This window comes from Scyliorhinus canicula, chromosome 6 (genome assembly GCF_902713615.1).
Source record: "Scyliorhinus canicula chromosome 6, sScyCan1.1, whole genome shotgun sequence".
NCBI lineage: Eukaryota > Metazoa > Chordata > Chondrichthyes > Carcharhiniformes > Scyliorhinidae > Scyliorhinus > Scyliorhinus canicula.
The window spans coordinates 51,322,841-51,346,570 of record NC_052151.1 but is presented as its reverse complement, the minus strand read 5'-3'; the positions used below and the strand labels follow the sequence as shown (position 1 = coordinate 51,346,570).

The 23,730-nt window shown below is 44.9% G+C and overlaps 1 protein-coding gene across 3 annotated transcripts in view; it reads right to left on the bottom strand.

Annotated features, from left to right (window-relative positions):
- ascc3 (activating signal cointegrator 1 complex subunit 3) overlaps positions 1-23,730 on the bottom strand; it is a 661,661-nt gene that overhangs the window by 7,445 nt on the left and 630,486 nt on the right. For all 3 annotated transcript variants that reach the window (XM_038799272.1, XM_038799274.1, XM_038799273.1), the window contains exons 38-40: positions 18,499-18,650; positions 13,526-13,676; positions 2,139-2,348 (exon numbers count right to left, since the gene is read on the bottom strand). In XM_038799272.1, the coding sequence (XP_038655200.1) occupies positions 2,139-2,348; positions 13,526-13,676; positions 18,499-18,650 (513 nt within the window). The remainder of the gene's footprint in view (positions 1-2,138; positions 2,349-13,525; positions 13,677-18,498; positions 18,651-23,730) is intronic.

Below are 23,730 nucleotides of genomic sequence, written 5' to 3'. Positions count from 1 at the left end.
TATTATTATTTAGATGTACATTTGAGATTTTCGTTTTATTTTCTTTTCCACATTTATTCTACACTTTTGTCTTGTTTAAACTCTTGATATTTCTACTCACGACAGCCTATGCAGCTAGATCTTAATTTTCCTTCCAAGATTTTTCCAGCTTACAGTTCACTTCCACCCAGAATTGGTCAGGGGAAGGCTTTTTACTGTGGGCTTCTGCAATGCCACATGAAGGCTTTAATGTGGGTCAGAATCTGCACATTTGGAAAAGTCATTTTTTCTGATTTTTCCCTATGTCGCCAATTCACGAGCTGCCCAATTAAGGACGTTAGGTGTGCTCTTGAAGCTAGAGGGCCAATCAGATGCTTTCTAGTCTGAAAGGAGCAGCAGGCTGTGATGGAAGGCTAGTAAGGGAGTGGGGGTTTCAAAATCGAGGTTGCCTCTCTCCAACGTTTGAAAAATTAAGCTAAAAACTGGCTTTTGCAGCCAGACCACCCCTGTGGGTGGGGATCTGGCCCTCTATAGGGAGGCTTACGGCTGCTGCCTACCTGGAGTGTTGCGCCCCCCCCCCCCCCACATTACTGCCATGGGGTGGCCTGGAAAATCATAATCAGTCTTCTCCAATGGACCCTTAACAAGCCTTGTTGGCTACCAACTGCGTGCAGAGGGGAGCCATGCTCTGCCATCTTCCACACTTTTCGGAAACGGTCCAGGGAGCGGAATGGAGTCAGGGAACCAGCACTCAATCCAGTTCCGCTATTAATAGCGCCTGCCCACCTCAGATCTAGCAGAGCCCAGAAACTAAGCCTCAAGTCTCCAAGGTGCTGGGGGTAATTTTGAGATTATTAGGACCTCAGGCCATATTTGGGAAGCACAGCTGCTGTTGGTGTTGTCGTCAGTGTTAAGGCTGGTTGTTTGCCAAAAGGAGCAGCTGACCAATCAGAGGGCCGACAGCTTACCAGCACCACTAGGAGTTGTGGCCACCACTAGGACTGCCTCTGGAGGAAGAGCACACATTGTTCAACATGCACCCTCCCAACATGCTTAGTGGGGTCTGGGGCCAGTCAAGTAGGTCTTGGACAGGGAGGGTGGGGGTTTGGTGGAAGTAGTTGGCAACACTGTTGGCGTGGGTTCATATCCATGAGCCAAAGAGTGCTTGAGAGGAAGGGCCACCTGTCCTACAATCCCTGAAGCCCGCTGGGAGGCCACCAGGGTTTACCTGGCGGTCTCCCAAAATGGCAGCCGGACCCCTTGCTGGTGGTAAAATGCCATTGAGGTTAAGAGGTGCTTAATTGGCCACTTAACTGGCTTGATTGGGCTCTGGGCAGGAGTCATCTAACACTTTTGCAGCCTCTACCAGGATTGGGTGGTGGCAGGGAGACCACCAGCAAGCCACCCGTTTCACCCCCTCACCATTTTACAACCTATCTCTGCCTGCAGCCTGGCTGTAAATGACCTGGTAAAGTTCTGGTCACTCAGACAGCACTGTTCACACATACAGACAGCACAGAAACATACATTGTACGAATTCTAAACATTCCGGATCTCATTCAGTTGCAATCTAATGGAAGCGCAATGGAAGGTCAGAAATTAGTCGTGACCCAGACACACCATATCGGCTATACCTTATTTGGGATAGACACTTTGTTTGCCCCCTATTCCTAAATCTCTGAGTGAGAAGCAATCATTGCTTTACGGTGCTGTTTGAAGCGTGCTCACCAGAATGACATTCTCTCCCTGAACGGTGCCAATGTTAGTCAGCTGCCTGACATCAGGATTAAGGCTTGTCCTTAATATCAAGGGCTTGTCCTGATTCTCCTTCCCTGCAATGAGCTATCCATTTTCTGCTGGGAACCTTCTCATGATGAGGTCAGGAGCTTAGTGATAGATTAGAATTGAACCCGAGAAGCACGACCGTCTGTTGTAGGAAGTCCCTGCTCCTGGTAGACAGATTTACACCTATTACAAGTCAAACAGGAAATTTGCATAAATACTAGTCAAAGTTTTCAAGGGGTATGGAACTAAGGAAGGTAAATGGAGTTTGGGTACAGATTAGCCATGATCCCATTGAATTTTGGAACAGACTTAACTAATGGTTGCTAGTTTTATGCTTCCTTTGACTTTGTCTCTATTCAAGTTAAGACAAATACCTTGTTGCGAAACAGGCCGATTCTGCAGAGATTGATCTGGAGAACATATTCTTGATCCGCATGGAGCTGAGTCCAGTTCTTCTCATCTCGGAAGCCAGTACCCACATTAGGCAGCGGTTTTTCACTTTTTCCTTTTGGAGCATTTTCCCACCAGCCCTTGATATTCAGATTAACCTCGATGATTGGCAGATGGGACAGGAATTTCCAAGTCTAAGAAGGTGACAGAAGTTGTAATAATTACCCAATCTTTGGCAACAACAGCAATTTCAGTGAACAAAGTAACTTCCATTTCAGCTGCATGAAGTATCTTCACATTTAGAATTGAAATGCATATGATCGGAGACTAAGTGCTCCCGTAGCGGGAAAACCGGAGTGATTCCCACTATCGCGAGGAGCGACCCCGGCGTGCCATTCAATGGTGACCCGTCTCAGAATGCTGCTACAGCTCCTCCACTTGGATTTCTGGCAAGGGTCACCTGCAATCCCACCCTTCAGCCACCTTCCCCCCGCCGCTGATTACTCACCTTAAGGCTCCACCCTTGGCAGTGCCAACCTGGAGCCTGAGTGGTGCCAAGGGGGTGAGTACCCTTCCTATAATTGCCTCCAGGGTGCAGAGCGGTACCCTTCATGGGAGGGGTGAGATGCAGGGGCTCATAAAAGGTGAGACCCACAAGGATCCATGCTTGGTCCTCTCTTACTCAACCACATGCTGCTCTTTGGTGGATTGTCTGCGTAGGGCACTTTCACAGCTTTACTTCTCTCTCCACCTCAAATACCTCTGTACACTCTCTCAGCCATAGTTACCGCCACTGAAATATTGGAACAAACAATTTGTGACCCTTTCCACTGGTTGTACCTCTCACCGCCAACAACCACTAGCTCAGGCTGAACCGGTCTGTTTGAAACCTCAGAATTCTCTTTGACCCCATGTTGAATTTACGGCTGGAATTTAATGTTGTCAACCGGTAGGAGTCCCAGATCATCTCCACTGATGAAGTGCCCGGAAGGCACTTACATGGCCAGCCTTGGGCCTTCCCTGGGATTTCCCCCACCTCCCCCATAAGTAGAAGCTCCCCATGCCTCCTCAAGATAGAACAGGGAAGCTGCCTGTACCCTCTCCCAAGGGTAACAAAAGCAGCTTTGACCTGTTCGACCTCTTAGTGAGGAGGATAATTACTCTTTATGCCCCCTCCTCATTTTCAATCTGAGACCAGCAACTCTTCATTGCTTCAGCAATGGCAGCACGGTGGCACAAGTGGATAACACTGTGGGCTTCACAGTGCCAGGGTCTCAGGTTCGATTCCCCGCTGGGTCACTGTGCGGAGTCGGCACATTCTCCCCGTGTCTGCGTGGGTTTCCTCCGGGTGCTCCGGTTTCCTCCAACAGTCCAAAGACGTGCAGGTTGAGTGGACAATGATAAATTGCCCTTAGTGACCAAAAAAGGTTAGGAGGGGTTATTGGGTTACGGGGATAGGGTAGGGTGGAAGTGAGGGCTTAAGTGGGTCGGTGCAGACTCGATGGGCCGAATGGCCTCCTTCTGCATTGTATGTTCTTTGTTCAGCACCACAGGTACTGGTAATGGTAACTGTCAGCAATGTACCCACTAGAGGCTTAGGAGCAATGAGGGACCGTAGGCAGGTCAGCGATGGCAGGAAACTGGGAATGGAATGGGGTTGGAGTTGAGGGATAGGTCTTCCTGCAGACCTACAATTCCCTCATCAGACCCTGGCTCTCCATTCCTGACTCCAGTCTGTTGTACATCCCTCGCACCTTTTGCTGCATCATTGGCTAAACAGCCATCTTGTAATATAGAACAAGGCCAGTAGCACGGGTTCAATTCCCGTACCGGCCTCCCCGAACAGGCGCTGGAATGTGGCGACTAGGGGCTTTTCACAGTAACTTCATTGAAGCCCACTTGTGACAATAAGCGATTTACGTTTCATTTTCACCATTAGAGGCCTTCACCTGCCTCAGGTCCAGTTGTGGAATCCCTCCTTCTCTTCTCCCAGGAAATTCTATTTCCTCCTTAAAGACCAAATATTGGATTCCTTATTCTCACCCTTTCAGATTTGGCTTGACAGCAAATAATCCTGATTTATTATTTTTTCTATGTTAAAAGCATACACAAATGAAAGTTATCAAAACTGCTGGTAGCTATTAGTCTCAAATTCTTTGTAAGCTTTATATTTTACTTTGCATTGGAATACCAATGACAGTTTCAGCATTATTTAACCCAGATTAAAATTGCAGGGAAACCCAACATTGAATTCTCAATCTTTTACTTGGATGAGACAAGATGATATTTGTGAATAATACAAACATCACTGTACACTTCACACTGATCCTACCGAGACCTTTGGCGGGATTCTCCGCAGCCCTGTGCCGGGGGCCGAGAATCGGTGCTCACGTGGGAATCGTGCCCCACGCTGCTTCCCGGAGAATCGTTCTCGTGCGGATTACGCGGCGCAGCTGGGGGAGCCATTGACAGAGGCCCCTCCCGCAATTCTCCGGGAAAAACTGTTCTGAGATCCTGACGCCGTGGTTCTAACCATGTCTGGCCGGTCTGGAACCTCGGGTGGCGGCTGCGGACTCAGTCCGCCGTCGCCCTGGTGGAGGGCAGGTGGATCAAGTACCGGGTGTGGGGGGGGCCTTATGGGCGTCCGGGGCGGCGATTGGGCGTGTTATATGTAGCGGCGCGGGGCCGATCATTGGGACCTTGTTTCCTCGTCCAAGTCCGCCGGCTGAGTCTGCCATCGCCTTCAGCGCGGCCACTTGAGGCTGCGGCCGTGCGCATGCGCGTACTCAAAACCATGCCCGTATCTGCAGCTGAAGCTGTGAGAAGCAGTCCGGCCATGCCAGCCCCTGCAGGTAGGTGAATAGCTGCTAATATTTTGAAGGAATCTCCAGAGTAAAACCCCAGCGTTTTTACATTGGCGTGGGGACATAGCTGCATTTTTGGAGAATCCAGCCCCTTATTCTAACTAATTACGATGGGTGGGATTCTCCCATCCCACGGCAGAGTGTCCACGCTGCCAGGAGTAATTCTGGCTCCTACAGGGGACCAGCACGGCGCTGGAACGGTTTACACCGCTCCAGCTACCGATCCTGGCGTGAACTGTGCGCCGCGGTATCTGCGCATGCACAGTGGCGCCCTTCAATGCGTCGGCCCCGATGATGATTCCTATCTTAATCACTCTTTAGTTGTAACATGCTCCTTCCAAAAAGATGATACTCAATACATTAAGCACATTTTACAGGCATGCACCAATACTCTGATAAAGTTGCTAATATTTTCATATATTTGTGAAGTGAAACATGTCACATTCATTTGAACATTTATTCCTTAAAGGCCTCTTTCCCCCACCTCCCCCGAAAGTAGAAGCTTCCCTTGCCTCAAGATAGAATCGGCAGCTGCAAGTACCCTCTCCCAAGTGTAGCAGGAGTTTCCACCTGTCCGACCTCTTAGAGAGGAAGACGATTACTGTTTATGCCCCTTCCTCATTCTTTCAGCACAGAAATGGTGATGTTTGTTGCCAATAGGTTTTCATGAGATTCGCCCTTATTCTTCTGAACTCCAGCGAATATAATCCTATCCTCAATCTCTCCTCATATGTCAATCCCGCCAACCCAGAAATCAGTCTTGTAAACCTTCGCTGCACTCTCTCATCTTTCCTCAAATAAGGAGACCAAAACTGCAAACAGTGTTCCAGGTGTGGCCTCACCAAGGCCCTGTATAATTGCTGCAAGACATCCCTGCTCCTGTACTCGGATCCTCTTGCAATGAACGCCAGCATACCATTTTACCATTTGCCTGCTTTACCGCCTACTGTACCTGCATGCTTACCTTCAGTGACTGGGTACGAGACAAAGTAGGTCTAGTTGCACATTCTCCATTCCTAATTTATGGCCATTCAGATATTAGTCCGCCTTTTCTTTTTTGCTACAAAAGTGGATAACCTTACATTTATCCAAATTATACTGCATCTGCCAGACATTTGGCCACTTACTTAACTTGTCCAAATTAAACTGAAGAATCTCTGCATCCTTCCCACAGCTCACCCTCCCACCCAACTTAGTGTCATCTGTAAATTTGGAGATATTACATTTTGTTCCCTCATCTGAAATATATTGAGAGCTGGGGTCCCAGTACGAATCCCTGCGGTACCCCATTAATTACTGCCTGCCAATTTGAAAAAGACCCTTTAATTCCTACTCTTTGTTTCTTCTCTGCCAACCAGTTTTCTATCCAGCTGAATACACTACCCCTGATCCCATGCGCTTTCATTTTCATGTTAATCTCTTATGCGGGACTTTGTCAAACGCCTTCTGAAAGTCCAGATATACCACATCCACTGGCTCCCCTTCGTCAACTCTACTGGTTACATCCTCAAAAAATTCCAGTAGATTTGTCAAGCATAATTTCCCCATCATATATCTAAGCTGACTTTGTCCGATCCTGTCACTGTTTTCTAAGTGCTCAGCTTTCAAATCTTTAATAAGGAATTCTAGAATTTTCCCCAGAACCGACGTCAGGCTTATTGGTCTATAATTCCCTGTTATCTTTCTACCTCCCTTTTATTAGCTACCCTCCAATCTGCAGGGACTATTCCAGAGTCTATTAAATCCTGGAAGATGACCACCAATGCATCTACTATTTTTACTTAGATTATCAGGTCCTGGGGATTTATTAGCCTTCAATTCCATCAATTTCCTCAACACCATTTCTCTACTGATATTGATCTCCTTCAGATCCTCCCGCTAACTGAACTCAGTATTTCCCAACATTTCTGGTATCTGAATTTGTGAAGACAGAACCAAAATATGTGTTTAGTCATTTCTTTGTCGCCTATTATACATTCCCCTGTTTCTGACTGTAAGGAACCTACATTTGTCTTCACCAATCTTTTTCTCTTCATTTACCTATGGAAACCTTTACAGTTAGTTTTTATGTTCCCTGCAAACTTACTCTCGTACTCTAGTTTCCACCTTCTTAATCAATCCCTTGGTCCTTCTTTGCTGAATTCTAATCCTTATGTACTGTATCTGCTCCCAATCCTTAGACCTATAGTCTTTCTTGGCCAATTTGTGCTTCTTCCTTGGATTTAATACTATCTTTAATATCCTTGTAAACCATGGATTGGCCACTTTTCATGTTTTATTTTTGTGCCACATAGGAATAAACAATTGTTGTTGTTTCCCCAAGTGTTCCTTGAATGTCATGTGGGAGTACCTTTAAGAAATGGGCGTTTATAAATGGGTATGTATATAAATATCTGTAGAGTACCTTTAAGAAATGGGTGTTTACTACTGCAGTGATGTCAGAGAGTGGGTGGAGCTGGGCTGTCTGTCAGCTTCTTACTTTCGTTTTTGAGCAGGCTGCAGGGTGTGTTTTAGTTTTGTTTTCAGTGTTGGAGCTGAAGCCAGACCAAGCAGGTGTACTGCTGTTCTCTCTGCCATCAAAAGACTATCTCTTGATCATTTGGTGAATTCAGAATTATAAATGTTTTCAGTAGTGACTTTAACCTGATGTGCTTCTGATATAGGTTTTGTTTTTAAGGTTTTGTACGGATGTTAAAAAGGAAAGCTTAAAGGTTTACTTAGTGTTGTAGTCTTTGGGGGTTGTATTTGAATTAATAGTTGCTAAGATGTTCACTGTATGTTTTAAAAAGGTTAACTTGAGTTCATAGAATAAATATTGTTTTGCTTGAAACAATACTTTTCTATTTCTGCTGTACCATACCTGTAGAGTGGGCCATGTGCTCCCCATACCACAATCTAGTAAAAGTTGTGGGTCTGGTGAACTCCATAATACACTTTGGGGTTCTCTAAACCCTGGCCCATAACACTATCCACTATCATCCCTTTAAGTAACATTCTCCAATAGATAAAAGCCAACTCACACCTTATACTATCATAGTTTCCTTTGTTAAGATTCAGGACCCTAGTCTCAGAATCAACTACTTAACTCTCCATCTTGATGAACAAGTCGATCATATTATGGTTGCTCATCCCCAAGGGGTGTCGCACAACTTGACTGTCAATGATTCCGTTCACATTACACATTACCCAGTCTACGATGACCTGTTCTCTAGTTGGTTCCTGAACTAATTGGTCCAGAAAACCATCCTGTATACGTTCCAGAAATTCCTCCTCTACGATATTGTAGCTAATTTGATCTGCCCACTCTATATGCAAATTAAAATCACCCATAATTACAGATATCGTCCAGACAATGGGTGGAAATCTTCACTTTGTGACGTCTCATATGTGAACCGCGATTGGGTGAAGAATCGGGCGTCCAGCCAAAATCGAGGTCCACGCCCAACACCGATTTGGGTGTTATGCTCCGGTCCCTTACTGGTGGCACTAATGAAGTTTACGTTCTGCTCCGGCATGCAAAACCAGCATTTGCATACATTTAGATGTGATTAACAGGTTGCACACTGAATGCTCCACCATTACACAATGCTCCTCTCTTCTCAGGTGGATATCTCGCAGGCATGAAGTATTACAAGTATTTACAAAGCTGGACTAGGCGCCATAGCTGCGAAGGGGGAGCGAGAGGCTAACAAAAGCACTGATAAACCTTGGAAAACTCTTGGGCTGGCTGGGGGATGGCTGCCCCGGCCGGGCATAGTAGCAGGTGGTGACTTGGTGCCAAGTCCGTGGATTTGGAGTGTGCCCCTCGGGATTGGGGTGGCCTGGCTCAGACTGCCATTGCTGCAGTCTGTCTTTTAACCGCACCCCTTTGGTATTAGTGACAGGCTCCTGGCTGCTCACATTCCTTAGTGCTTTTAATGCTCAGAAGGCCTCTAGTTATCTGGGAGCCCACCAAGGCTGCACCACTGGACATCCTCATGCCTCAGCTGAATCAAGGGCCAAGCTCAATTAGAAGCCCACCAGGTGTCGGCACTCCTCAGAAACTCTGCTCCATTGCAGGGGATCATTTGGAACCCTCCCTGGATCTCTAACCTTCTCAGGACAGACGACTCACAGTTACCCCCACCCCTCTGACATCGCCAGCCGTCTCCTCCTGGTGAGAGTGGCAGTGCTGACTGCCTTTGTCACCATCTTGCAGGCAATGTTCAGGAGGGCAGACATGAGCCTGTGGCCCACGCTAGGGAAAGCGGGTGTCCCTCCGCTCCTCATTGGCATAGATCTGTGGGACCACCTTAGACTCCTGAATTCGGGGAGAGAGGGGTGGTGGCAGGTCTTCTCTGAGCCGTCTTATTGACTGCAGGGAGTGTGTGCTTAGTGGAGCGCTTAAAAACACCTCCAGCTGCCAGACTCTTTGGCGCTATCTCTGGCTCAGCAGTTAGAACGCTCGCTGGGCCAGGAATTGCTCGGAATTTGCGCCAGCAGAGTGTTGGCCCATTAGCATGTCCTGAATTGCTCCAGAAATAGCGCCTCCAACGGAAACGCAAACTATGTGCAATACAGTCCTGGCATTAACATTCAGGGCACGATTCTCCTCAAACTTTTGAAGTTAATTTGTGGCAGGTTTTTCAGGGAGTTTCCTGCCGGCTCTGCTGCCGGGTTTCCCACTTCTATGCAATGACACATAGTCATTTTTTTGGGGTCTGGTGAGCTTCTCACCGGTTTAGCCCACACTGAATTCTGATGAATTCAGAAATCGGGCTGCCATCTTGAAAAGGTGCCCCGATCTCTAAGTGAGCTTGTGGGTCCCCCACACCCATACGCAATGTCACCCCCTCACATATGGGCACTACCCCACACCCCCAAGTGAGGACACCCCGCTATGTGGGTGCCCCTTTTCAGGCCCCCTGACCTCCCTCCCAGGACCCCCACCCATCACCACTCCAGGCTCCCAGTGGCCCTTCTTTACCTGCCCTGCATACGCCCCATCCTTCAAACCCTCCCCCTCCTTTCATGGGCATGGCTCACCTTGCCCCCTGGCACTTGAGCACCTTTGCACTGCCACCCTGGCACCACTCCTGCCAGCTTGTCAGTGCCATAAAGGCACCTCGGCAGTGCCAAGGTGTCTGCCTTCCAGGGTAAGGTCAGGGAGCCACCCTGCACTTACCCTGACCACCGTGACCCAGAAGATCCCCGGGTGCTGTTCCGCTTGGTCCATGTTTGGGTGGACCAGTGCCGAACGGCGTCCGGCTGCGGCCTCGCTGGGGAGACCGGATGGATCCTGCATTGCCAGTGGATACAGAGTAAGTTCGCCGAAGCCGGTTTAAAATCAGCTTTGGTATGTGTCATTGGTCACGTCTCCCTTGTGGCCCTGTTTTAGAATCGCGAAGACTGTCAGTAAATCTGCGAGTGGGCTCTCCTGGCATTTTCCGGCTGCACGGTGCTCGATGGTGAACGCAACATGGCTGGTGGAACATGCCCATAGTATCCCAGACGGAAAATATCGCCCAATATTTAATTTTCTGAAAAAACATTAGTGAGAAAAACCATAACTGTCAAAGGCAACTGGAAAGATCAGGTTATAAGTACAGAGATTGAAAAAAAAACATTTTGAATCCATTGCCAAAACATTTGCCTTCCTGGAAGACTCTTAGCTGCCTGCAATATTGAGGCACAACTGGTGCTATTTGTGTGGAGGACAGTCAAGATAACACTCATTGTTTACCCGTGTGCGCAAGCGTATTGTCCTAACGCAGCTACAGAAGATAATTTATTGCTTAAATATACCATAAAGCTCTTAGATAGTAGCTGCCTTTTGATTAAAAATAAAATCTAGGCTATTGCAGCCGAGGCTGCTAAAACATTTCAATACGGGCAAAACATATTTATCTGAGGATTAATCTTCATCATTTGAATCAGATGAGAACACCTCCCTGCATGCAATTATTTAATTAGCTGCCAAATCTTCTGCTGGTCGCCAGCCGTTCAGAGCATACTGATGGCAGAACAGATGCAAATCTCACAGTGATGACTGCCTTTTCTCATTACGACTGCAATTAGCACTTAAATTGATGCTTTAAACCCACTAATTTCCAGAATAATTTTTTTATATATTTTACTTGTGATCGCCATGCCAAACTGGCAGAGGCAGGTTGTAGAATAAATTTCAGAACCAAATAACTTTCACAATGAACAGGCTACAATAACAACTTCAAAAAGAAAATCATTTTTTGAAATGAGTACAATCTTATTATCAAACAAAATTTACTTTTTCCTGGTTCTCCTTACAGCACAGAATATCATTGTGTTCGGGGACTTTATCTGTGCAATGCAACTGGATATTTATTGCTGGCACATATTTTTTTCCACAACAGAATTATACCTGTCTTGTCTGCCATGTGGCGGTGGGCTAGCCAGAGAGTCTTGATGCTCTTGTGTGTTGCCTGCCTGGGTAATAAGTTGTTACTTTGTTTTTTGAACATTACAAAACATTTTAACTGCCAGTAATTTAGTATTATCTTAAATGCTTACTTTTCAACATTTTTATGACTCCTGTAATCGTTATGTTCAATTGTTATGAGGACCTTCCGAGCAACCAAGTCTCAGATATTTCATTGCGATGATATGTCTGAAATGTGATCAGCGTTTCAAAGATCCTAATAGTTAAATATTTTAAAAAATTGAATGCTTTCTCTAAAACAGAAATTCAATGCAGCAGAACTTTATTTTTAAGATGCTTGATCATTGGTAACAGCACAATTCTTGCGTTAGGCTAGTTCAACTGAGTACCCAATTATTCTTTTTTGAAATCGGGGCAATTAAGCGTGGCCAATCCACCTCCCTTGAACATCTTTGGTTTGTGGGGCTGAGACCCACGCAGAGAATGTGCAAACTCCACACGGACAGTGACCCGGGTCTGGGATTGAACCCGGGTCCTTGGTGCCGTGAAGCAGCAATGCTAACCATTGCACTACCGTGCCGGCCACTAGTACAATTGATAATATGTTTTTTTTTTCCAGCTATGTTTTCCTTCCACCCCAAGTCATATATTTCCCTTATGGTAAAGGATTAATATGGGCTACAATTCTGCACAGACTGAGTTTTAAACCTCATATTACTTGTACTGACTCCTCACACAGCCGGAGAACCTCAAAAGCTCCACGCACAGCTGCTCACTACCTTCTCACACAAGCGGGAATGTCACATGACACATGCTTATTCTGATGAACTCTGCACTTATAAACTTCAGGCATATCATAGCAATGAAATATCTAATACTTGGATGCTTGGAGTGTTTGTCCGCATCATAGTGTTTCCTTAGCAAACCCACAGGTGCTATTTAATGGAGGAGACAAGAATTTCACCTGCCAGCTGGAGAGCCAGCGAAAGTTCCACGTTGTCTCTTTTAGGGAAGTCCTATTGAATTAAGTGTCAGTGCAGCCGTTCAGGCCCTTTCCGACATCAAAGACCACAAGGGTGGAAGTCCTGCCCGCTGAGAACTTATGCTGGCAAATTCGAGAGAGCTATTACTGTTGCTGGATCCCAGGCTGCAGGAGAGTGATAAGGGGAGGAGTGGTCATGGGGTGGGAGTAGAAGGGGGGGTCACAGGGGAGTGGGGAAATGGCAGTAAGGGCAGGATAGTGGCTCTCAGTGACCTCCCACCCTTCCCAATGCCGGGTCTTTCGATCAGGCAGTGATGTTGTGCTTGGGGGACTGGGTGATGCAATAGGTGCCACTGTCCTTTTTAAAATTAAATTTAGAATACCCAATTTTTTTTTTTCCAATTAAGGCACAATTTAGCATGGCCAATCCACCTAACCAGCACATCTTTGGGTTGTGGGGGTGAAACCCACGCAGACACGGGGAGAATGTGGAAACTCCACATGGACAGTGACGCAGGGCCGGGATTCGAACCCGAGTCCTCAGCACCGTAATCACTGTCCTTTTATCGCTGGCTCCTATGTTTGAATAAATGTCCAGACAGATGACCTGGACTATCCCTTCACTTTGACTGAAGTGCAGAAAATCTCAGTGATTTTAAGTCTGCTTCTTATGGTAAAACTACCCAGACTGAATAATCTCCTTCATAGTTGACCAAGAATGGCTGGTGTGGGAACTGAAATGGGATTTACTTCTTAAATTGATGTTAGGGTGTATTGCTGGGACAGATCAGGAAAATCCCAGTACTTTTATATCCTATTCAATGGGAGAAGAAACCTTCTTCAACCCCCACCTTCTGCCTTTTTGCATCCAGTGTTATTCTGGGAGTTGGGAACATCTTTCAAAGAATAAATTTTGTTTTGCTAAAAATAGCTACAAGACTGTTCCAATAAGGATGATTCACACAGTTGTAAGACTTAGCCAATACTAACGCATTTTACAGACAGCTGTAAGAGACGGGCACATTTGTCAATCTCCCTTAAAAACTCCTTTGCGAGGAGTTTGAACAAAAAAAGAAATGCATAAACCAACAAAAGAGAAAAACAGAGGTGATTGAAATGGCAAATTACCTGGGAAATCTGTATAGGCTGTAGTTCATCAGCGACGATGGAATGAAATATGTCCTCCCTACATTCACATGCAGCTATCAACTCAGGAAGACATTCAATGGGACCCTTATAACCTTTGGAGCTGCTTTTCCTTTTGCCTGCATTGCATCTCCTAACAAAATAAATAGGGACATATATTTAAGAATTAAAACAAAATCAATCACACACACACATTTTCAAACTAGTTGAAAATGCTGTTAAAATTTATATAACAAGAATAATTGGCTGGAACAAAGGAACAGAAGTTGGCCCATTCAGTCCCTCAAACCTGTACTACTTTCCAATGAGATCAAGGCAGATTGGTATCCTAACATCATCCAACCAACTGGGTTCCATATTCCTCAATCCCTTGTCTAGCAAACGTATCTATTCGTTAAGTGAAGTGGCTCCTAACTGCTTTCCTGAAAGCTTTCGGTCTAATTTTAAGGTTACGTCCCCCTGGCCTAGAACCCTCCACCAGAGGAAGGGGTTTTCTCTCTACTTACCCTCACGATTCCCCTCAAAATTTGAAGAACCTCAATCAAATCACCAATTATTCTTCTACATTCCACGGAATACAACCCTCATTTATGCAATCTCTCCTTGTAATCTCATCCTTGGAGCCCTGTAACCTCCTGGTTAATCAGCACTACACTGATTTCAAGGCCAATTATATCCTTTACACTTGCCTGGACCAAATACAATGACGACCAGAGGAAAATTTCCAGCTGAAGTGCAAAATATTCATGCATTGAAGCACAGGTTTGGTGTAAACTTTAGAGAGAATAGCTTGGCAGGTTTTAACAGGCCCAAACATGAGCAGAGCTTCCCTTCTAAGAGGCTGACATGATGCAATAGGTCACTTACCCATTTCAATTTAACTTTAGTCTTGTGTTGCTGCAGCCAAAAACTGTGATGTGAAGCTTTGCTCACCCGCTTTCCAGATGAGAAATATTGGAATAGGAGTAAGGCATTAATGTTGAGCCTGTACCGCCATTCATAGAGGTCACGGCTGATCTGTGACCTAATTTCCTACATCCGCTGTTGCCATGAATTGCTTAATGAAACTTTGGTTAACAAAAATTGATCAATCTCGGATCTAAAATTAAAAATTGACACAACATCTGCTGCTGCTTGTAGGAGTTCCAAATTCCAACTCCATTTGTTTATAAAAAGGTTTCATAACTTCTCTCCTGAAAGGTCTGGCTCCATAATTTCCCTTTGTCCCAGATTCCCCAACAGTTTTCCATTTCCCCAGAGTAATAAAACGTGTTGCATAGATATTTAGAATTTTGTAACTTTCTTTTTTAACTCTTTTAAATTGAGCCAGTGCACTGTTATGCACCAACGATGATGTGCTATTAACTAGAAAGAAGGGAAAATTTAGTCACCGACTCTGCAATAGTATGAACACAATGTGTTGCCCGTCAGATTAGATGGCTCTTATTATCAAACAAAATTTACTTTTTCCTGGTTCTCCTTACAGCACAGAATATCATTGTGTTCGGGGACTTTATCTGTGCAATGCAACTGGATATTTATTGCTGGCACATTTTTTTTCCACAACTCAAGAGGAATTGATTTAACATTAAGAGAGGCGAAAATAACCACTATTTGTGCTGTGCAGAAGTCCAAATAATAACACAAAGGTTGACTGACCATATCTTATTCTTGCTTTCCTTTTGTTCCATGATGAGGCAGACAGGGCTCCACCTTAGAGCACCACGTTTCTAATAAATCTCACAATGGAGAGGGAAATGGCAGGCTTGTCCCTGCTTTTACTTCTATTAATCAATTGCTGGTCTCAACTCTGGCATAAAGAGGTGGAGCAAAAGGCAGGGAGGGAAGCGAATCATCAAGCAATTCACTCTGGTGACCTAATGAATCACTCGGAGAACCATTTTTGCAAAAAATGGGCGAGTTGGTTATCTGTCTACTTTTGCGGTGCGTTGGCAGACAAGAGATGGAAAGAATAGGAGAGAAAATGTCAAAGGAAATTGGTGGGGCTGTGAAAACATTTGAAACTCTCAAAGACTGGTCATGGCTGAATACCTGAAAAAAGTACTGTACGGCCTAGATGTAAAAAGCACCAATGTCGCATTACTCTCCTTTTGGTGCATAGAGGTAGCGTATACAGCGCACCTCACAAGGGCGAGGATGAGCCGGCTCTTTGAGGGGGTAGTAGATGTATGTGAACATTGCGGGGGAGGCACCGCAAACCACGTTTATATGTTTTGGTCATGTCCAAAGCTGGAGGATTACTGGAAGGAGGTGTTTAGGATAATCTCTAAACTGGTACACGTGAAACTGGACCCGGGCCCTCGGGAGGCCATATCCAGGGTGTCGGACCAGCCGGGGTTGTAAATGGGTGCGGAGGCAGATGTCGTAGCCTTCGCCTCATTGATCGCCCGAAGGCGGATCCTCTTAGGGTGGAGATCAACCTCTCCACCCTGTGCCCTGGTTTGGCGGGGAGGACCTGCAGGAGTTCTTAACGCTTGAAAAGGTCAAATTTGAACTGAGGAGAAGGATGGAAGGGTTCTACAAATCATGGGCGTTATTCATTGTGCACTTTTGAGAATTGGATCACATCGAACGTTTGGGGGTTGGGTCTGTATGTGTTAATGATGACTATGGGTGTTTCCTGATTCCTTTTTGTCATTTGTTTATGTTAACATGCCGACTAATGTTTGGGGGTTTGGTGAGGATGGGATCGTTGTTATTGATAAGGGGATTGACATTACATTCGTTACTGATTATTGTTTATTGTTGGCTGTAAATTTGGGAGAAAATGTGAAAAAGAAGAATAAAATAAAAACTAAAAAAAAACATTACTGTCCTTTACAGAGAATTTAACTTTTTTTTTTATAAATTTAGATTACCCAATTATTTTTTCCAATTAAGGGGCAATTTAGTGTGGCCAATCCACCTATCCCGCACATCTTTGGGTTGTGGGGGCGAAACCCACGCAGACACGGGGAGAACGTGCAAACTCCACACGGACAGTGACCCAGAGCCGGGATCGAACCTGGGACCTCAGCGCCGTGAGGCGGTTGTGCTAACCACTAGGCCACCGTGCTGCCCTCAGAGAATTTAACTTAATGCTCTAACATGGGAACAGCTCATTCAGCTCCTCAAGTCTGTTCCACCATTCAATTAGATCATAGATGATCGAATGCCTCAACTCTATTTACGTACCTTTGTTCCAAACTCCTTGATACCCTTACTGAATAAAAATCTTAGCATCCAGAACCTCTGGGGTTGTGGTCCAGACTTCTCAACTACCCTTTGTGTCCGGATTTAACTCCTAAATCAGCACTGTAACACAACAAGTGGTCTGCACAGTTGCTTCACAGCTCCAGGGTCCCAGGTTTGATTCCCGACTTGGGTCACTGTCTATGCAGAGTCTGCATGTTCTCCCCGTGTCTGCGTGGGTTTCCTCCGGGTGCTCCAGTTTCCTCCCACAGTCCAAAGATGTGCAGGTTTGATGGATTGGCCAAGATAAATTGCCCTGAGCGTCCAAAAAGGTCGGGTGTGGTTACGGAGTTATAGGGATAAAGTGGAGGCATGAGCTTAAGTGGGGTGCTCTTTCCAAGGGCCTGTGCAGACTCGAAGGGCCAAATGGCCTCCATCTGCACTGTACATTCTATGATTCTAAATGGCCGAGCTCCTATTTAAAATTATGCCCAGTGTTCTGGATTCCCCACCAGAGGAATTACGTTATCTTCCCAATAAAATCCTTCCATATTTATATGACAATTAGATCACCTCTCAGTCGTCTAAACTTGAAAGGAAACAAGACATAATTTAATTTATAATTTAACCCCTAATTCTGCTGAATTCGTGCTCTACCCATCCCAAGGCCAATATTGCTGAGCTAGGGTTCAGTCAAAGACCGAATGCAGTATTCCAGATGGAGTCTGCCTAACACTTCGTACAACTGAAGCATCACTTCCTCATTTTGTATTGCAATCCCCTGGAGGGAAAAAAAACAACATTCCACTAGCCTTTTCAATTACTTTTTGCACCTGTACTAGCTTTTAGTGATTTGTGTACATGGGCACCTAAATCCTTTTGTTCCTCCACCGCTCCTTTATCTCTTACCATTGAGAAAATATTCTGATTTGTCTTTCTCAGATCCGAAGTGGATGCCCTCACACTTTCCCCACACAGACCAAAACTGTGGCAGATGGAGTTCACTCAGTTAGTCTGTCTATATCCCTTTATAACACTTATGGGATTTATTATAGAACTACATCATTAATAACATTAAAACAAGTTCATCGAAGAACAGATTCAAAGCATAATGTGTGACCTTTGACAACATGTTAATAGACAATAGGCATGTTAGTACAAGACATCACTGTCAAAATCACTACCTACATAAAAAGACAATCTGTTTACCTTGCCGGCAATTTATACCAGTTTTATTTAGCCAGGACAAGGCATACACATATGGCTCTGGGAGGTGCAAGCGTTTGATACAAATCACAGTTAATCTCTTCAAAGCTTGATCCCCAGGGAATTTCTAATGGGATTTGTTAAAAAGTTTTCATTATTAGTGATCAGTAAAAATGTATTATTCACTTCAGAGTTCAGACGGAACAAATTACACTCCAAAAATCTTCTTAAATTGCCAGCATTTCATTTGTGTGTGGAAACAGTACTTGTTTTCTTATGCCTTTATTATCCAAAAACAATGAATTAAAAGGCATAGTTATGTTAACCTTGTTGCTTTTAATTTTTCTGGCAAATGTCTGTCTACACTGCTCTCCTCCTATAATTAGAACCCTTACATACAAAAAATTGGGAAGAGCTAGAGGCCCCTTTGCATATCCATTGATCATACCACATTCTTAATATAATTGTGTACTGCATAAAAAGTTCAATTTTAAGATAAGACTTGATTCAGGTACTAAGCGAGTTACGAGCCCACAGCAAGTAGCTGTAGTGATTACCTGAAGAGGTAGAGTTGTTGCTGCTCAATGTTTGGCAGGGTAAGCAGAGAGGAGTCGTGTACCCATCTGCCTTGAATCACCATTTGAATTAGGTTGATTATATTCAGTGCTGTAACGAGCCAGCCATTGTTCGCTGCCACATCCAGCATAGACTACATAAAAGCGATATAAGAGACAGATAGAAATCAATTAAGTCAAATATATGGCATCAAGCACATTATGTTGGATTTGCAAATAACAAGAGAATGATAATAAGCCAATGGGTGACCTTTTGATTCCACAATTTTCATTAAAGCTGAGCTATTAGCTGGAAACACTGAATGTAATAAATAACGGAAAATATCAGTCTAATGTATGTTATTTGAGCTCGCTCTTCAAATTTTGTTGGTGTTTTGATTATTTGTCCCTTAGTTGTTGCCTGAATTGTTCTAATGCCATCAACCCAGATGCAAGCATTATGACTTAAATCAAACTATTGCAGCTGATGGTGCTTCTCGACATCCCCCCCCCCCCCACTGCTCTTCCATCATGTGCTTTAACTTACAATTCAGAAATAAGATCACTCTTTTTATCTCTACTGGGTAGAAGTGGTTCTTGATTACTTCTTATTATTGATATTCATGCAAATTTTTCCACAACTAAGAAAAAACATCTTAAAGACTGCATTTTTAATATGACTATGTAAGAAAATACACGTTTTGAGAACTTCTCCGAATAAGGGTCTCTTTTATATACCATAGATATCTTAGCAATGATTAACAAAATTCAGTCTAAAGCATAAATTTTCAATTTCAGACATTGCATCCAAATGCCACTAGACATGGATAGTTTATGATTTGTCATATCTAGTTAACAACACAATAATTAGGGGCAGGAGTAGGCCATTTACTCACTCGAACCTGCTCCGCCATTCAATTTCATCATAGCTGATCTGATTGTTGTCTTATCTCCACTTTATTGTACAACCCCAGCACCATCCACGCCCATCCCCATACACCTCGACTCCCTTGTTGATCAGAAATGTGTTGAATTTAGCCATAATATATTCAATAGTGCAGACGGGTATGATGCATACCCTATCAACTGGAAAAACAAGTGGTGAGCCAGTATACCAAACTTCTTGCCAGTTTGTATTGGGGTAATACTGTACAAGTCACCTGCCTGTAGACATGAGCCAGGGGCACGATTCTCCGCTGCCCACGACGGGTCAGAGAATAGCGGGAGGGCGTCCCCGACATTTTTCACGCCCTCCCGCTATTCCCCCCCCCCCCCCCCCCCCCCAAGGCCGCCCGACGACACGAATCGCTGCTCACCGTTTTTTATGGCGAACAGCGATTCTCCCCAGGCTGATGGGCCGAGTTCCCAGGCCTTTACGGCCGTTTTTACGGCAGCAAACACACCTGCTTGCTGCAGTCGTAAAACCGGCCGCAACATGCCCGTTCTGGGCATCCAGGGCCCCGATTGGCACGGCAGTACCACGGCCGTGCCAAGGGGGGCATGGGCCCGCGATCGGTGGGCACCGATCGTGGGCAGTGCGTCCGTAACGGACGCACTCTTTCTCCCTCCGCCGCCCCGCAGGATCAGTCCGCGGGGTGGCCGAGGGAGATGACGGCCCCGCGCATGCGCGGGTTGGAGCCGTCCAATCCGCGCATGCGCGGCTGACGTCATCGTGGGCGTCAGCCGGCGTGACGCTTGGCGCGCGGACTTAGCGACGGTCAGTTTCACGGCAGCCTTTACGACTCCCCGCATTTGCGGAGAATCGCGCCCCAGGTGTTCAGAGTTGCTAATGTGGCAGATATAAAAGGTGGAATTCTCCTCTGCCCCTGCAGGTGGGATCAATGGGGGTTTGGGGGGGGGGGGTGATTGGAGAATTCTGCTGAAGGCCCAAAAATTGGTTTTATGCCAGCGTGAACTTACAGCAGAATCTTATGATGCTGCCCACCATGGTCGATCAGGAATCCTGCTGGAGGCCAACGTGAAACTGATTTCCATCCAACTAATGGGATGGGGTGAAGGCCCGACCGGAATCCTCCCCTGCCCCAGTCCCGATTCTCCGTGCTGCCAACAAACACACCAGTCCAAAACATATCTGGACCATTGCGGTGTGCAGAAATCTGGGTTTACCTGAAGAATGCCCGGGGCTGTCTCTGGAGTTAGAATCATAGCATCCCTACAGTGCAGAAGGAGGCTATTCAGCCCATCAAGTCAACACCGAACTTTTGAAAGGGCCCACTCCCTTGCCTTAATCCCATTTTAACCGTTTAACACTAAGGGGCAATTTAGCATGGCCAATCCATCTTTGGACTGTGGGAGAAAACCGGAGCACCCGGAAGAAAACCATGCAGATGTTGGGAAAACGTGCAAACTCCACACAGACATTCACCCAAGGTTAAACCCGGGTCCCTGACGCTGTACTAATAACTGTGCCGCCCCGAGGGTAAGAGACTGCCAGTGATATGGACCCTGGAACACCACAGCAGCAGGTGGAGGATTCATCTATCAGGTAGATCTTCCAGCTTTAGTGTCTTCGCTGAGGCCCACCTTACAGACTCAGACTGTTCCCAGAGACCCATCTTCTTTCTTCATGAGGTCTACCTTCTTTCTTCAACAGTGGGTCAGTGATGTCAGGCGCCTTTTAAAAATGCCATCCAGATAAGATGCCAATTCTACCATGGAAGATGGCTTAAAACCCCTGGATGCATAATTAATTACAATGGGAATGGAAGATATAGTGTGGTTTCCTGTCAACTTCCGCATCAGGAAACATATCCCATCTCCGCCTCTGCCACGGGACCTAGCCCCAGATAGGAGAATTCACAGAATCACAGGATAATACAGTGCAGAAAAGGCCGTTCAGTTTTCCCATTTAGATGTAATATCAAGTGACTAAATGGTTTAGCTCAGTTTGCTGGACAGCTGGTTTGTGATGCAGAGCAAGGCCTACAGTGCGGGTTCAAACCCAAATTGGCTGAGGTTATTCATGGAGGCTCGCGTTCTCAATCTTGCCCCTCACCTGAGGTGTGGTGATCCTTAGGTTAAATCACCACCAATCAGCTATCCCCCTCAAAGGGGAGAGCAGCCGATGGTCATCTGGGATTATGTCGACTTTTAATTCTTCAAAGCATCTGGTGGTGAGCTTCTGCAAAGTCGAGCTTCATTCCGAAAGGCAAAATAAAATATAAATGTGGCCAGAGTCCCAGATGATCACAGGCTGAGAACTGACTGGTGGTGATTTAACCTGAAGGTCTCCACACCTCAGGTTAGGGGCAAAGTTGAGAAGGTGGGGACCTCATGGGTAACCTCAGTTAGTACAGAATTAAACCTGCACTGTTATCATCACAAACAAACCATCCAATGAAGAAATATGGCAGGTCTTACAAACAAGTGACCAATGACATGCCTTTGAATGCTTATTTGAATATATTTAACAATAGTTAAGTATGAAAAAAGTATTAGAGATTAAAGTAATCCAGAAAGCCAGGTGGTGAAGGATCGAACTGAAGCTAATCTTTACACACTTTCAGAAGCATTTATATACAGAGCTGCACATTACAAACATGCACCTCCGAACCCAACCACACACCGCAGTTTCAGTGTCTCTTTTTATAAGCTCAAGTGAAACCCCATTTAATGCCTCAACAATTTTAATAACACATAATTAACCACAATTGTTTTGCAATTAGCAGGACCTGTATGCTATACACAATCTGTTTATTACCAGTGAATCATCATCCGCACAGCTCACAATAGAGGATGAGTTAATTTATAAGAATAGCAAAATCACACAATGTAAAATGGAATGTTTGGCGAGAAGATGCAACCGCTCTACATTCGTAATTTGGATGGTGAGTTCAACGCATGTTAAATTGCAGTTAAAAACATTCTATTTATTCAATTGACTGTCAATTAACTAGTTAGAGCAAGTGTGAAATTGATATGTTCTTGGAAAGAGGGTGCTGCAGCATTGTTTTTGAAGAGCGTTTTGCACATATCAGAACAAAGAAAAGTACAACACAGGAACAGGCCCTTCGGCCCTCCAAGCCTGCACCAATCATGCTGCCCTAAAACCTTCTACACGTCTGGGGTCTGTATCCCTCTATTCCCATCGCTTTCCTGTATTTGTCAAGTTGCCCCTTAAACGTCACAAACGTACCTCCTTCCACCACCTCCTCTGGGCAGCAAGTTCCAGGCATCCACTACCCTCTGTGCAAAAAAAACTTCCCCCGCAAATCTCCTCTAAACTTTGCCCCTCGCACCTTAAACCTATGTCTCCAAGCAATTTCATAAAACCGAGCTGACTATGATAGATAACGTTTTGACTCTCCAAATATCCTATTACTTCGTGAATAAGGTTCTAACAATTTCTCATTGACAGATATTAAACTAACTGGTCTATAGTTTCCTACTTTCTCCCTCCCTCCCTTTTAGAACAAGGGCGTTACATTAGCATTTTTCCAATCCACTGGAATCTTTCTCACATCCAAGGAACTTTGGAATTTTATAACTAATGGATACACTATCTCCGCTGCAACGTCCCTTAAGACCCTAGGATGTAGGCCATTAGGCCCAGGGTACTTGTCTGCCTTCAATACCAATAGATTGTTTAGCACATTTTCCCTATTGCAGCACATTAAACTCGCTTAGTAAATCTGTATAAGGTACAAATAAATGTGCTTATGGTTCCAAGCCAGATACGAAGTTGAACATTATAATATATTTTCGGACTGTGAAATACTTCAAGAGGATATACACAGATTAGCAGCATGGGCAGACAAGTGGCATCACAACATTGTGTGGCAAGCTGGCAAAACTGTGAACAAACATGTTTTTTGAGGGAAAAATGAATGGGAGTAAAACTGAATCATAGATGACAGGGAGATACAGGGACTCAAATATATAATTTCTTGAAGATGTAAGTGCAGGTAGACAAAGTTGGCCTTTACATGGTCAATTACATTTTGGGATTTGTAAATAAGGGCATGGAGTGCTTGGGTAAAGAAATAATGGTAACTTTGCAGATATAAAATTAAAGTACTTTGTACAGTTTTGGGAAAGGATATTAAATCTATGGATGGTGTACACTGTAGATTTGAAGAAAATGGCAGGGATGGTAAAATTATGGAACTTCTGGGAATATTTACACTGGAGAAAAATGAAAATCAAGTAGGAATTTGAAAGCTTAAAAAATAATAATTTAAAGGGTTTTTTTTACAAGGTGAATGGGGTAAAGCA